We start from the raw sequence: 13,769 nt of genomic DNA, 5'->3' as shown, positions 1-13,769 counted from the left end.
TTCTTTATCTAGTATCCATTTCAATTTGCATCCAGGATTCTCTTTCAAAATAGTCTTATGTGATTCCAATACACTAGACAACTCGGAAGACACTAGACAACAGCAGTCTTATCTAAAGAAATAAGACCTCCAAGGACGAAGCATCAGAATGCTTCAATTAACTGGGGAAAATGAGAAGAACTGTGAAGTTTCAGAAAGTATCAGAAGGTCCGGACCATGGAAAGAGATCTCCTTTGGGGATTATATTTGTCACACATTTCAGGGAGGTATGTTACTTTGACTAGTTACAAAAAAAAAAAAAAAAAAAAAAAAAGGAATGCTTCTGTTAAGTTTCAAGTTAAGCATGATCTGAAAAGTTATCTTCTAATTTAATTTGTCAGTTTGGGCAAGGGCTTTCTAAAATTCTCAGTAATAATTTTGGTGTTCTCATAGATACATCATTCTTCTGGTTTAAATTAGATGAAGTCCAACAAAGTCAATATTGGCAAGAACATGTTAAAAATGTTTTCTCCTGTTGCTCCTGTACATTATTTCTGTCTTTGTGGTCTTTAATTAAGTGCACTCTTTTTTTTTTTTTTTTTTTTTTGAGATGGAGTCTCGCTCTGTAGCCCAGGCTGGAGTGCAGTGGTGCAATCTCGGCTCACTGCAACCTCCGCCTCCCAGGTCCCGGTTCAAGCAATTCTCCTGCCTTAGCCTCCTGAGTAGCTGGGATTACAGGCATGCGCCACCATGCCCAGCTAATTTTTTTGTATTTTTAGTAGAGACAGGGTTTCACCATTTTGGCCAGGCTGGTCTTGAACTCCTGACCTCGTGATATGCCCACCTCGGCCTCCCAAAGTGCTGGGATTACAGGCATGAGCCACCACGCCCCAGCCTTAAGTGCACTCTTAAAAAAGGTATAAAACCTTCTTACAGTCAAAACCCATGTAAGCATGGTTTGAATTTAATCTGGAGCTGGAATACAAATCTCTTAAATATAGTTCATTCATTCTGTAGTGCAAATATCTTTACTTGTTCAATCTCTTAAAATAGTTTAATTTGCAAGTAGCATGGTATTCTAAGGTCAAAAGCATTTTTCAATTATTGGTAAAGAGGCAGGGAATGGTGCATGTTAATTTCCCAGTTTTATTTCTTTTGCGTGTGTGTGTGTGTGTGTGTGTGTGTGTGTGTGTATACATATACATGAATCCCCCCCTCCACAAATTTACCAAGATTTGGTAAAAAAGACTTTCTGTTTTTTGTTTGTTTGTTTGTTTTGAGATGGATTCTTGCTCTGTAACCCAGGCTGGAGTGCAGATCTTGGCTCAGTGCAACCTTCTCCTCTGGGGTTCAAGTAGTTCTCATGCCTCAGCCTCCTGAGTAGCTGGGATTATAGGCGCACGCCCAGCTAATTTTTGTATTTTTAGTAGCGATGGGGTTTCGTTATGTTGGCCAGGCTGGTCTCGAACTCCTGACCTCAAGTGATCTGCCCGCCTTGCCCTCCCAAAGTGCTGGGATTATAGGTGTGAGCCCCTGTGCCTGGCCCTTAAGTAAGTCTTTCTATAAGAATGTAGGCAGTAATATGCCAGGACCAGTATTTTTCACATGGTTCTGTGTTTTTTCTTTAGATACCACTGTTAACAGTCAGATACTGTATTATTACAAATCTCCCCCTGCCTCACAAAATATTTAAAAAATAACAACTCTGTATTCCAAACCCAGTCCTTTAAATATTAAGGCAAGTAGGCCAATACACCTAAATAATAAATCCTCCTTAACCCCTCAGTCTCTCTAATTCCTAAATTATCCCACAACAATATATTTAAAGTTAGGCGCATTAAAAACCAAGAACAAAATTTTGTGAAAGTGTTAAACCAGAAATCACCTTTGCTTTTGGTCACTTTTGCATTGGTCAGACGAATGTTTGTTGGGAAAATGTATGACATTTAATCAGTAAATTAGCTAATTGACTTACAAAAGTCCCAGCCCAAGGTTAAGTTTCTTGATTCTGCTAGCATATGCTATTCCTGTAAACTATTGTCAGCAATGTCAAAAGTAAGGAAGGGCAGGAAAAACCTAGCCAGGACACAGGTTAGACTTTCACAGGTCCAAAGCACTCTTTTTTTTTTTTTTTTTGGAAGCTGCATTTAACACCACATGCCTCATTAAATATCATTCTTTGTGCTGTAAAACCTTTTGGAAAGTTTTTGTTTGTTTGTTTGTTGTTGTTGTTGTTGTTTTTTCAGTGGGGCGGTAGGGGTGGATTTCATAGTCTGGAATACATTATTTTATATGTCTTTGTGGCTTAAACTATTACATTTGCTGATCACTCATCATAGTTGAATTAAGCCATGGTTGACTGTTATTAGTTTTGGCTTTTAAGCTTCTTTGTTAATTTTGTCAATTATATGTATATTTTTTTATTTTTTAAAGTTTAAAACATTGCCCTTGGCCTTTGGTGTTATGCCTAGAGCACCAGATGGATCACTGGATCCCACCTTCAGTCCACAGATATTTCTGCAGGCACTTTCTCAGGAGAGATGTGTTGCATGATTTTTCAAGCTTTGCTAATTTGTACTAAGCTATGTTTAGTACTGTGACTTGGTCATCAAGAAAGAAAATATAGTGTAGATACAGATTGATCATCTGTTATTCACAACCCTTCATCCAGCCATGTTTCAGAATTCAATAGCTTTTGAATGTTAGAAAGATCACACAATGTGCATGCTGTCTATTATACAGCACTTCTGATGGGGCCTGGAGCTGCCTCCCACGAGCAAACATTTTGATCTTTCCATAGTGGACATATAAGTATTAACACTAGGTGGAAATATAAAGAAAAATAATAAGTTGCTTAACCTGGGTCCTGACCATGTTTTGCTGCTAAACAAGTTTGCACCAAATTTGGGGTAAAGCTTGGTTTTCAGAATTGGAGGACCTTTACAAGTGCAGGTAACAGGTTGTAGAACTATAGTACCCTCTTTCAAACAAAACAAAACCAAAACAAAAAGGCTATTTTAAGCTGTGTCTGAAAGATCAGTACTCTTCTAAGGGTTATGCTAAAAATCACTTGTTGATGGACTGACCATGATTTGACAGCTATGCCTCTGCCTAACTCAGCGTTCTGAATCCTTTTTCCTGTCTTTTCCATTCCAATAGGATAGCCTTTGTTTCATTCATGCCCAAACCTCGACCTAGCCTTCTGCTCTTATTTAGTTTTGCTGGTTGTCTCCACAAACATTGGCCTAACCATCCTCTAAGTTGCATATCAGGTGCCTGCTGACTTTTCCTAGGTTGGGACAACTAGTCCTTGGCAGAAGCTCTGCCCCCCACCAGTCCCCTTTAGCTCAGTTCTCTGGCCTTTAAGAGTTCAAAGGAGCCTTCTTTCTAATACACTGCACCATAGTTAATTGTGTCTAACACAGCTCACTGTGTCTCATTTCCTCTCTAGAACTGGACATTCTGGAGAATATTTATTTTAACTCAGTTTTATTACAATATTTTAGATATCTCAGGAAATATATTCTATTTTCCCAGTTACCTTGTTTCACATAAAATACCATTAATTCTGCTAGGCTCTTGCCTGTATTTTGGTTCAAAATTAAAATTCCTTATGAATTTTCTTTTCCTTAATAAATGCTACAGAAGATGTTTCATATGATTTTATTTTATTTATTTACTTTTTTGAGATGGAGTTTCACTCTTATTGCCCAAGCTGGAGTGCAGTGATGTGATCTTGGCTCACTGCAATCTCTGCCTCCTGGGTTCAAGTGATTCTCCTGCCTCAACCTCCCTAGTAGCTGGGAGTACAGGCGCCCACCACCACACTGGCTAATTTTTGTATTTTTAGTAGACACAGGGTTTCACCATGTTGGCCAGGCTGGTCTCGAACTCCTGACCTTAGGTGATCCACCTGCCTTGGCCTCCCAAAGTGCTAGGATTACAGGCGTGAGCTACTGGCCTCATATGCTTTTAGAACTTGAATAAAGAGAATAAAGATTGTTCCATGTGCACTGGGGATTATAACCAGTTAGGTCGTCTTATTTATTTATTTATTTATTTATTTATTTATTTATTTATTTCGAGATGGAGTCTCGCTCTGTCGCCCAGGTTGGAGTGCAGTGGCACAATCTTGGCTCACTGCAAGGTCCACCCCCCAGGTTTATACCATTCTCCTGCCTCAGCCTCCCAAGTAGCTGGGACTACAGGCTCCCGCCACCACGCCGGGCTAACTTTTTTGTATTTTTAGTGGAGACGGAGTTTCATTGCGTTAGCCAGGATGGTCTCGATCTCCTGACCTCGTGATCTGCTCGCCTCGGCCTCCCAAAGTGCTGGGATTACAGGCATGAGCCACGGTGCCCGCCCGTTAGGTCATCTTTTTTAAATAAAAAAACAGTAATCTGAAATATTTGTTAAAATTAGAGTAAAAATGACAAAAACAGTTTAATCGGTTTTTATCTCAAATGGTTGGAACTTAGACAACTGTACTCCATCTGAACCAATGTTATTGAAATATATATGGTTTTAGAAGTTGTTGTGAAGTTGTCATTCAAACAGTCTGAGATACAAATCACATTCTGAGAAAAATTCAAAGGGGGAAATGAAAAAGTACTTGAACATTTTCCACACACCTCATCAGGAATAAGCAAACATATTTGTAGCGTAAACTATCTTCATAATATGTTTGCAGCCCTGTGACACGGGCAGTCTGCCAAAAAACTAAATATAGATTGCCTTAGAAGAGAATGATTGAGTCCTACTTAAGCATTCATTTATTTGGAGAGCTCAGTTGCATACTTCCTGAAGGGAATGGAAAAACTCCCAAGCTGCCAAGTAACTTTTATCCTTAATTTCTCACAATTAGCTCCAATTTGCAAAATGAGAATGTAAGAGTGAGAGACTCTGTTGGGAACAAGGATAGAAAAGCAGGTGACTCCACCGTGGCAGTTTCTGGAAAAGGGTTCTGTGTGAAAACCCTTGAAGGTCCTTTGAAGCAAGTTCTGGGAAATGATGGAACTAGAAAGGCTACTTTCTTGAGAGTTACTTTGTTTCCAGTTGGGAAACAAAAAGGATTTCTACTTTTAAGGCGGTACAATTGATTTATTCCACACCATGTATAGCAGTGCTCCCCAACCTTTTTGGCACCAGGGACCGGTTTCATGGAAGACAATTTTTCCATGGACCGGGGTGTGGGGGGATGGTTTTGGGATGATTCTTGTGCATTACATTTATTGTGCACTTTATTTTGTATTATTATTACATTGTAATATATAATTAAATAATTATACAACTCACTGTAATATAGAATCTGTGGGAGCCCTGAGCTTGTTTTCCTGCAACTAGATGGTCCCATCTAGGGGTGATGAGAGATGGTGACAGATCATCGGGCATTAGACTCATAAGGAGCGCCCAACAAGATCCCTTGTGTGCGCAATTCACAATAGGGTTCACACTCTTATAAGAATCTAGTGCCACTGGTGATCTGACAGGAGGCAGAGCTCAGGAGGTAATGCAAGCAATGGGGAGTGGCTGTAAATACAGAAGAAGCATCCGGGTGCAGTGGCTGTAAATACAGAAGAAGCATCCGGGTGCAGTGGCTCACGCCTGTAATCCCAGCATTTTGGGAGGCCGAGGCAAGTGGATCACTTGAGGTCAGGAGTTCAAGACCAGCCTGGGCAACATGGCAAAATCCCGTCTCTACTAAAAATACAAAAATTAGCTGGGAGTGGTGGTGTGTGCTTGTAGTCCCAGCTACTCGGGAGGCTGAGGCTGGAGAATTGCTTGAACCTGGGAGGCAGAGGCTGCGGTAAGCCGAGATCGTGCCACTGCACTCCAGCCTGGGGCACAGAGCGAGACTTCATCTCAAAAAAAAAAAAAAACAACAGAAGAAGCTTCACTTGCTCACCTGCTGCTCACCTCCTGCTCTGCAGCCCAGTTCCTAACAGGCCACGGAACGGCCCAGGGGTTAGGGACCCCTGATTTATAGAGAGGAGATGGATGTCAGAGCAACCCAAGACAAGTCAATCTACCATGAGAATAAGGAGAAATTAAAAACCAATAGTTCTTAAAACCAGAACAAGGTGTGTTCTAAAGTCCCCATAACTTGGGTTTCAGTCCTGTTTCTGATACTTCCTAGCCATGAGACAGCTTCATGTGGAGCAGTGGTTGTCATGCATTTTGGGGTGTTACCATTCATAAAAGCAAGGCTCTTCCCCCCTTCTCTGGAAGCTATGGGATGGGTACTCTAGGAGCAATATAAGTTTAGATAAGGGGCATTCAAAAGGAGGGGAGCCTGCTATTTCACTCTCAAGTTGGAAATCTGCTTAGAGAGACAAGTTACTGAACCCCCCATACCACAAGAATATGAGGAAGAGAATTTGAAAGCAGCAGTGTGGGGAGGGAGAAGCCCAGGACAACCACCATTCCCTCTTTCTTGGTGGAATGAAAGATGGCACCACAGACTTGTTACCTTGATCTCAGAGGCACAGGATTGGAGTTGGGGACATCAGAGGATGCTGCAGTGATAAGAGACACTAGGAGAGGTGGCCAAATGCCAATGGGTAGGAAAGGTGCATGGGCATAAGCCCCAGTGCGAAGGGCATGCCACAGACCTGGAGTGAGGCCTGAAGTTGAGACTGATCAAGCAGGACCAGCCTCCTCTTCTAGTTAACGTTTCCCATCCCATTTCCCTTTCCTGTCCCTCTTGTTTCTCCCCACTCCCAAGGCACTAGAGGTTTGTACCCTAGAAGAAGGAGGTGGGAAGCGTGTGAAGAACATGCTGCCCTTCTGTCTCCAGCTGCTGGGCGGGCTGCAGAAGGCCATACCCTGCCCTGGGAGTGGGAAAAGGCCAAGAGCTGTGAAGAGGATCAGAGATTACAGTTAGAAACAGGGCTAGTCTGTGTTACTTTAGAAACTCTTTATGAAAGTATAATGTAAATACAGAGACATGCACAAATCCTAAGTGAACAACTGCGTGAATTTTCACAAAGTGAACACAATCAGGAACCAGCACCTAAGAGCAAGAAATTGCATATCATCAGCATGGCCTCCACCATGCCCTCTTGCAAACAGTCCTCACCCCTCCTTGGGGTGCTTTTGACTCCTAACACCAAAGGCGAGTTTCCTTTCCTGTGTACTTTATACCAAGGTTCTCCAACCCCCAGACCGCAGACCGGTATCAGTCCATGGCCTCTTAGGAACTGGGCCATACAGCAGGAGGTGAGCGGCAGGTGAGGGAACATTAGCACTTGAGCTCCACCTTCTGTCAGATCAGTGGTGGCATTAGATTCTCATAGGAGTGTGAGCCCTATTGTGAACTGCCCAAGCGAGGCACCTAGATTGCACTCTCTTTATGAGAATCTAATGCATGATGATCTGAGGTGGAACAGTTTCATCCTGAAACCATTCCCCGCCCACCCCCATCTGTGGAAAAATTGTCTTCCACGAAACCAGTCCTTGGTGGCAAAAAGGTTGGGGACTGCTGCTTTATAGAAACCAAATCACACAGTACACGTTCTTTTGTGTCTGGCTTCTTTCACTCAATATTAGGTTTGTGAGATTTATCCATGTTGTGTATATGAGTTGAGTCTAATGGGACTCATAAGTAATGGAAAGTTACTAGAAATTGAGGATCACCACAGCCCACTTGAAGACAAGTTTTAGAAATAATGAAAACATTGGTCTATATCTCTGTTTTGGTACCAGTACCATGCTGTTTTGGTTACTGTAGCCTTGTAGTATAGTTTGAAGTCAGGTAGCGTGATGCCTCCAACTTTGTTCTTTTGACTTAGGATTGTCTTGGCAATGTGGGCTCTTTTTTGGTTCCATATGAACTTTAAAGCAGTTTTTTCCAATTCTGTGAAGAAACTCATTGGTAGCTTGATGGGGATGGCATTGAATCTATAAATTACCTTGGGCAGTATGGCCATTTTCACGATATTGATTCTTCCTATCCATGAGCATGGTATGTTCTTCCATTTGTTTGTGTCCTCTTTTATTTCACTGAGCAGTGGTTTGTAGTTCTCCTTGAAGAGGTCCTTTACATCCCTAGTAAGTTGGATTCCTAGGTATTTCATTCTCTTTGAAGCAATTGTGAATGGAAGTTCATTCATGATTTGGCTCTCTGTTTGTCTGTTACTGGTGTATAAGAATGCTTGTGATTTTTGCACATTAATTTTGTATCCTGAGACTTTGCTGAAGAGAACAGAGTCCTCAGAAATAATACCACACATCTACAGCCATCTGATCTTAGACAAACCTGAGAGAAACAAGAAATGGGGAAAGGATTCCCTATTTAATAAATGGTGCTGGGAAAATTGGCTAGCCATAAGTAGAAAGCTGAAACTGGATCCTTTCCTTACTCCTTATACAAAAATTAATTCAAGATGGATTAGAGACTTAAATGTTAGAACTAATACCATAAAAACCCTAGAAGAAAACCTAGGTAATACCATTCAGGACATAGGCATGGGCAAGGACTTCATGTCTAAAACACCAAAAGCAACGGCAACAAAAGCCAAAATTGACAAATGGGATCTCATTAAACTAAAGAGCTTCTGCACAGCAAAAGAAACTACCATCAGAGTGAACAGGCAACCTACAGAATGGGAGAAAATTTTTGCAATCTACTCATCTGACAAAGGGCTAATCTCCAGAACCTACAAAGAACACAAACAAATTTACAAGAAAAAAACAAACAACCCCATCGAAAAGTGGGCAAAGGATATGAACAGACAGTTCTCAAAAGAAGACATTCATATAGCCAACAGACACATGAAAAAATGCTCATCATCACTGGCCATCAGAGAAATGCAAATCAAAACCACAATGAGATACCATCTCACACCAGTTAGAATGGCAATCATTAAAAAGTCAGGAAACAACAGGTGCTGGAGAGGATGTGGAGAAATAAGAACACTTTTACACTGTTGGTGGGATTGTAAACTAGTTCAACCATTATGGAAAACAGTATGGCGATTCCTCAAGGATCTAGAACTAGAAGTACCCTATGACCCAGCCATCCCATTACTGGGTATCTACCCAAAGGATTATAAATCATGCTGCTATAAAGACACATGCACACACATGTTTATTGTGGCACTATTCACAATAGCAAAGACTTGGAATCAACCCAAATGTCCATCAGTGACAGATTGGATTAAGAAAATGTGGCACATATACACCATGGAATACTATGCAGCCATAAAAAAGTATGAGTTTGTGTCCTTTGTAGGGACGTGGATGCAGCTGGAAACCATCATTCTCAGCAAACTATTGCAAGAACAGAAAACCAAACACCGCATGTTCTCACTCATAGGTGGGAACTGAACAATGAGATCACTTGGACACAGGAAGGGGAACATCACACACTGGGGCCTATCACGGGGAAGGGGGAGGGGGGAGAGATTGCATTGGGAGTTATACCTGATGTAAATGACGAGTTGATGGGTGCAGCACGCCAACATGGCACAGGTATACATATGTAACAAACCTGCACGTTATCCACATGTACCCTAGAACTTAAAGTATAAAAAAAAAAAAAGAAATAATGAAAACATTCGTGTTGATAACCTAAGTTAACTCTTTTAACTGCAAGTTGCCATTTAAATCTTGTTTTTATTTTTAAATGGAATACTTACAGTACCTTCAAGTGACTGAAGTTGACTGGCTATTGTCAGAACAATGAAATGACAAAGCCACACTTATGGGTTTGCCTCTTCCATTGGTCAGGGTGCTGAGTTGGCAGCCATGGGTGAAGACTGTCCAATCAACCCCAGTGTCTGCGTTCACTTCTAAGAGCAATTAGGCAAGAGCATAACGTGTCTGAAATATATTTCATATTGAATGAGATGGAGATGTATTAGAGGAAAAGCCTCACTAATTGATAATTATATTCATACATTGTCTCATTATTTCCAGTTTATGCAAATTATAAATATCCAAAGTTGTTTTTTTTTTGAGATGGAGTGTCACTGTGTCACCCAGGCTGGAGTGCAAATGGTGCGATCTTGGCTCACTGCAACCTCCATCTCCTAGGTTCAAGTGATTCTCCTGCCTCAGCCTCCCGAGTAGCTGGGATTACAGGCACCTACCACCGTGCCCGGCTAATTTTTGTATTTTTAGTAGAGATGGGGTTTCATGTTGGCCAGGCTGGTTTCGAACTCCTGACCTCAGGTGATCCACCTGCCTCAGCCTCCCAAAGTGCTGGGATTACAGCGTTAGCCACCGTGCCCGGCCTCAAAGAGATTTTAAAATATTCTACTTGTCAACTTTCAACAAACTAAAGACAAGGGTAAATACAAATGCAATATATGCTCATGTTAAAAATTTTTATCTGTTTTTGAAATACCATTCGACCCAGCAATCCCATTACTGGGTATATACCTAAAGGGATATGAATTGTTCTGTTATAAAGACACATGCATGCATATGTTCATTACAGCACATTCACAGTAGCAAAGACATGAACTCAACCCAAATGCCCATCAATGACAGACTGGATACAGAAAATGTGGTACATATACATTATGCAATACTATGCAGTCATAAAAAAGAATGAGATCATGTCCTTTGCAGAGACATGGATGGAGCTGGAGGCGATTATCCTTAGAAAACTAACAGGAACAGAAATCCAAATGCCACGTGTTCTCACTTATAAGCGGGAACTAAATGATGAGAACACACGGACACATAGAGGGGAACAACACACACTAGGGCCTATCAGAGGGTGGAGGCTAGGAGGAGGGAGTGGATCAGGAAAAATAACTAAACGATACTAGGCTTAATACCTGGGTGATGAAATACTCTGTAAAACAAACCCCCATGGCACAAGTTTACCTATGGAACAAACCTGCACATCCTGCACATGTACCCCTGAACTTAAGATAAAAGTTAAAAAAAAAAAATTGATGATGTCTATTACATATAATTATTTTCTTGGGATTTTTTAAATCTATTTTTCTTTGTTATTATAAAAAGCAATACACATTCATATCAGGAGTATGGGATCACCAGTGATTCTATCTATCTATCTATCTATCTATCTATCTATCTATCTATCTATCTATCTATCGTCTATCTATCTATCTTTTTTTTTCTTGTTAAAATGTTTGGAACTAATTTCAACCGACAGAAAAGTTACAAGAACAGTACAAAAAATTTCCTGCTTCTCTTCACCCAGAGACTCCAACTGTCCTAATAATGTCCTTTATAGCAAAAGGATCAGGTGTGATGCCTTTAGATAGTGCATTTCGTCATCCCTTTCATGTGAAACTGTTCCTCAGTCTCTTCAATTATTTTGCAAAATGTCCCCTCAGTTTGGGTTGGTGCACAGTTTCCTCCTTATCAGATTTTGGTTATGCATTTTGGGCAGAAATGTCACAGAAGCGGTGGTGTGTTCTTCTCATTATGTTTCTTCTTATGGCACATGATGTTGCTCATCGCATTCCATCAGATGACAATCTGTTCCATCACCCATGTTAACTTTGATCACTGGTGATGTTAACTTTGATCACTTGGGCAAAGTGATGTCAACAATTCTGTTCTATAAAATTACCCCTGTTCCTTTTCTAGTTAGTAATTATTTTGCAGGGAAATGAGTTGAAGCTGATTCTATTATTTCTTCAATTTCTAAGTTGGAATTTTATTATAAGGAATCACTTTCTCTTCTCTGTCATTATATATTCATTTATATCAGTGAGGACTTCTAGATTACCATTTTATTTGATAGGATATAATCTCTTATCTCATTGTTTATTTTGATACTCAGGTTGCCCCATATTTGGCCAGTGGAAGCCCCATCAAGCCAGCATCTATGTCTTTTTGTCACCCAGGTTAGAGTACAGTGGCATAATCTCAGCTCACTGCAACCTCTGCCTCCAGGTTCAAGCGATTCTTCTGCCTCAGCCTCCTGAGTAGCTGGCACTACAGGCGCGCGCCACCACGCCTGGCTAATTTTTGTGTTTTTATCAGAGACAGGGTTTCACCATGTTGGCCAGGCTGGTCTCAAACTCCTAACCTCATGATCCACCCGCCTCAGCCTCCCAAAGTGCTGGTATTACAGTGAGCCTGGTCGGCACTTTCTTTCTTTCTTGCAAGATATTTAAGGCCCATCTTATATTTTACCTGGCCCAGATCTGGGATCAACATTTCTCTAAGGAGTCCTGGTTCAGGTTTTCTCAGTGCGCCATGCTAAAAAAATATGTATATACACACATCTATGTTTTACATTTAAATTTACTTTTATATCTAGATATATTGAAAGTCACATTTTCATGCCAATTGCTCCAATATCAATCCAACCCCGTAAAGTACATTCAAGTTTTCCCCATTTTCAGAACCCAAAGGGTCAGAGAAGTTCATACACTGAGTTTCAGTGTAGGAAAAAGGCTTATTGAAATGTTTCTAACCCTGATTCTCATCCACTGGAAAAATTCTTTCTTTCCTTAAGGCCTTCAGTTATTTCAAATTCACAAAATTCAATTTTTGCTGGGATTTTCATGTCACCAAGTTTACAGGTATGGAAACGCGAGTTCTTAACACCGTCAGGATCACCCACAAGAGGCTGAGGAGCCTTTGTGTTAAATCCAAATTATATTACATTCTATTCAGTGCATGAAGAGCACAACCATAATGTGAAAAAGTCCCACATTTTGCAAACTGGAGTAGGTTTTCTTCCAAAACAATTGATTGCCCTTTGGCAGGTTTAATGGGGGATTACTTCTCAAATGCTCATGTAAACTAGTTAGTCTTGTTTGCAGACAAACAATTATAAGAAAAATATGTCTGGAAGGCAGTTCTAAGGCTGTTCCTTAGGGCACTGCTCTACTGTGCCTACTTATTAATCATACAATGTCTGGAGCACCTAACATCGTGATTGTATTTGATTGGCCTACTTAGAGACCAATGCACTTGACAAATATCAGATTATTATTTTTCCATTTTACCAGTAAGGAAACCGGGGTTCAAATAATTGTGGTAACTTGCTGAATTTGGCAGAGAAAGTGATCAAGATAGGACTTGAACCATAGCAGTCTGGCTCCACTGGCCCATGCTCAGTCATCACACTAAGCTGCCCACAACAAAGTTTTTAGGGAAAACCTTTTGGAAGATTAAATTGCCTGAAAAATGACATTCTGCATAAGACCCCTGTCTTAGAGTCTCCTTCATAATACACAGGCTATTGGGTCTTTGGGGTGGGGTAAAGGTGGAAGGCAAGGAAAGGATAAAATGTGAAAGCTCATTGACCTTTTTGGCCCTTCATTTTGCCTTATGTAGAGCTATCGGATTCAAGCAATGGGCACTATATTTTTGAACTAAATCTATTGCTTATTAAAATTGCCCCCCAAAAGCCAGAGAGATTGACTGTTCCTTCTCTTGGCACACACCACCAAACCGTAAAGGACTTTACATTCAGTAGCTTGCCTCCCTGAAAGTGGCTGACGAGAGAGCCTGATGCATGGTACCTGCTTTCCTCCTCTTCCCTCCTCTTCCCCCAAACCTCCTCTCACAGTGGATGGGCAGCATGGACAAGTTGCAGGAAGAAGTCTCCAGGCCTTGACTTTGAGCTTGATTTGTGTTTCAGATTGCTGGGCTGATCGATCCCCACTTCATGAAGCTGCAGCTCAGGGGCGCTTACTGGCCCTTAAAACTTTAATTGCACAAGTAAGTGAACCGAAGACTTGATCCTTCATGCTTATGCTATAATTACACATCATTCTTTATTAGCTTTGGCTGTAGCAGAGGTGTGGCTCACCCTATCCAGGTCCCACCATTGCCATTCTAGGTATGTA

General features: G+C 41.0%; 1 protein-coding gene across 4 annotated transcripts in view; it reads left to right on the top strand.

The window, feature by feature from the left end:
• The window catches only part of ASB11 (ankyrin repeat and SOCS box containing 11), a 34,519-nt gene that overhangs the window by 1,049 nt on the left and 19,701 nt on the right, over positions 1-13,769 (top strand). For 2 of the 4 annotated variants that reach the window (XM_005593021.5, XM_045383820.3), the window contains exons 1-2: positions 76-266; positions 13,562-13,641. In XM_005593021.5, coding sequence (XP_005593078.1) covers positions 149-266; positions 13,562-13,641 — 198 coding nt within the window. In that variant the 5' untranslated portion in view covers positions 76-148. Of the gene's footprint in view, positions 1-75; positions 267-13,561; positions 13,642-13,769 lie in introns of those variants that run through there. The other 2 variants (XM_005593020.5, XM_015443677.4) reach the window with 1 other exon arrangement.

This window comes from Macaca fascicularis, chromosome X, assembly GCF_037993035.2.
Source record: "Macaca fascicularis isolate 582-1 chromosome X, T2T-MFA8v1.1".
Classification (NCBI taxonomy): domain Eukaryota; kingdom Metazoa; phylum Chordata; class Mammalia; order Primates; family Cercopithecidae; genus Macaca; species Macaca fascicularis.
Note: the sequence above shows the minus strand (reverse complement) of the source record. Positions and strands in the feature narration are given on the sequence as shown.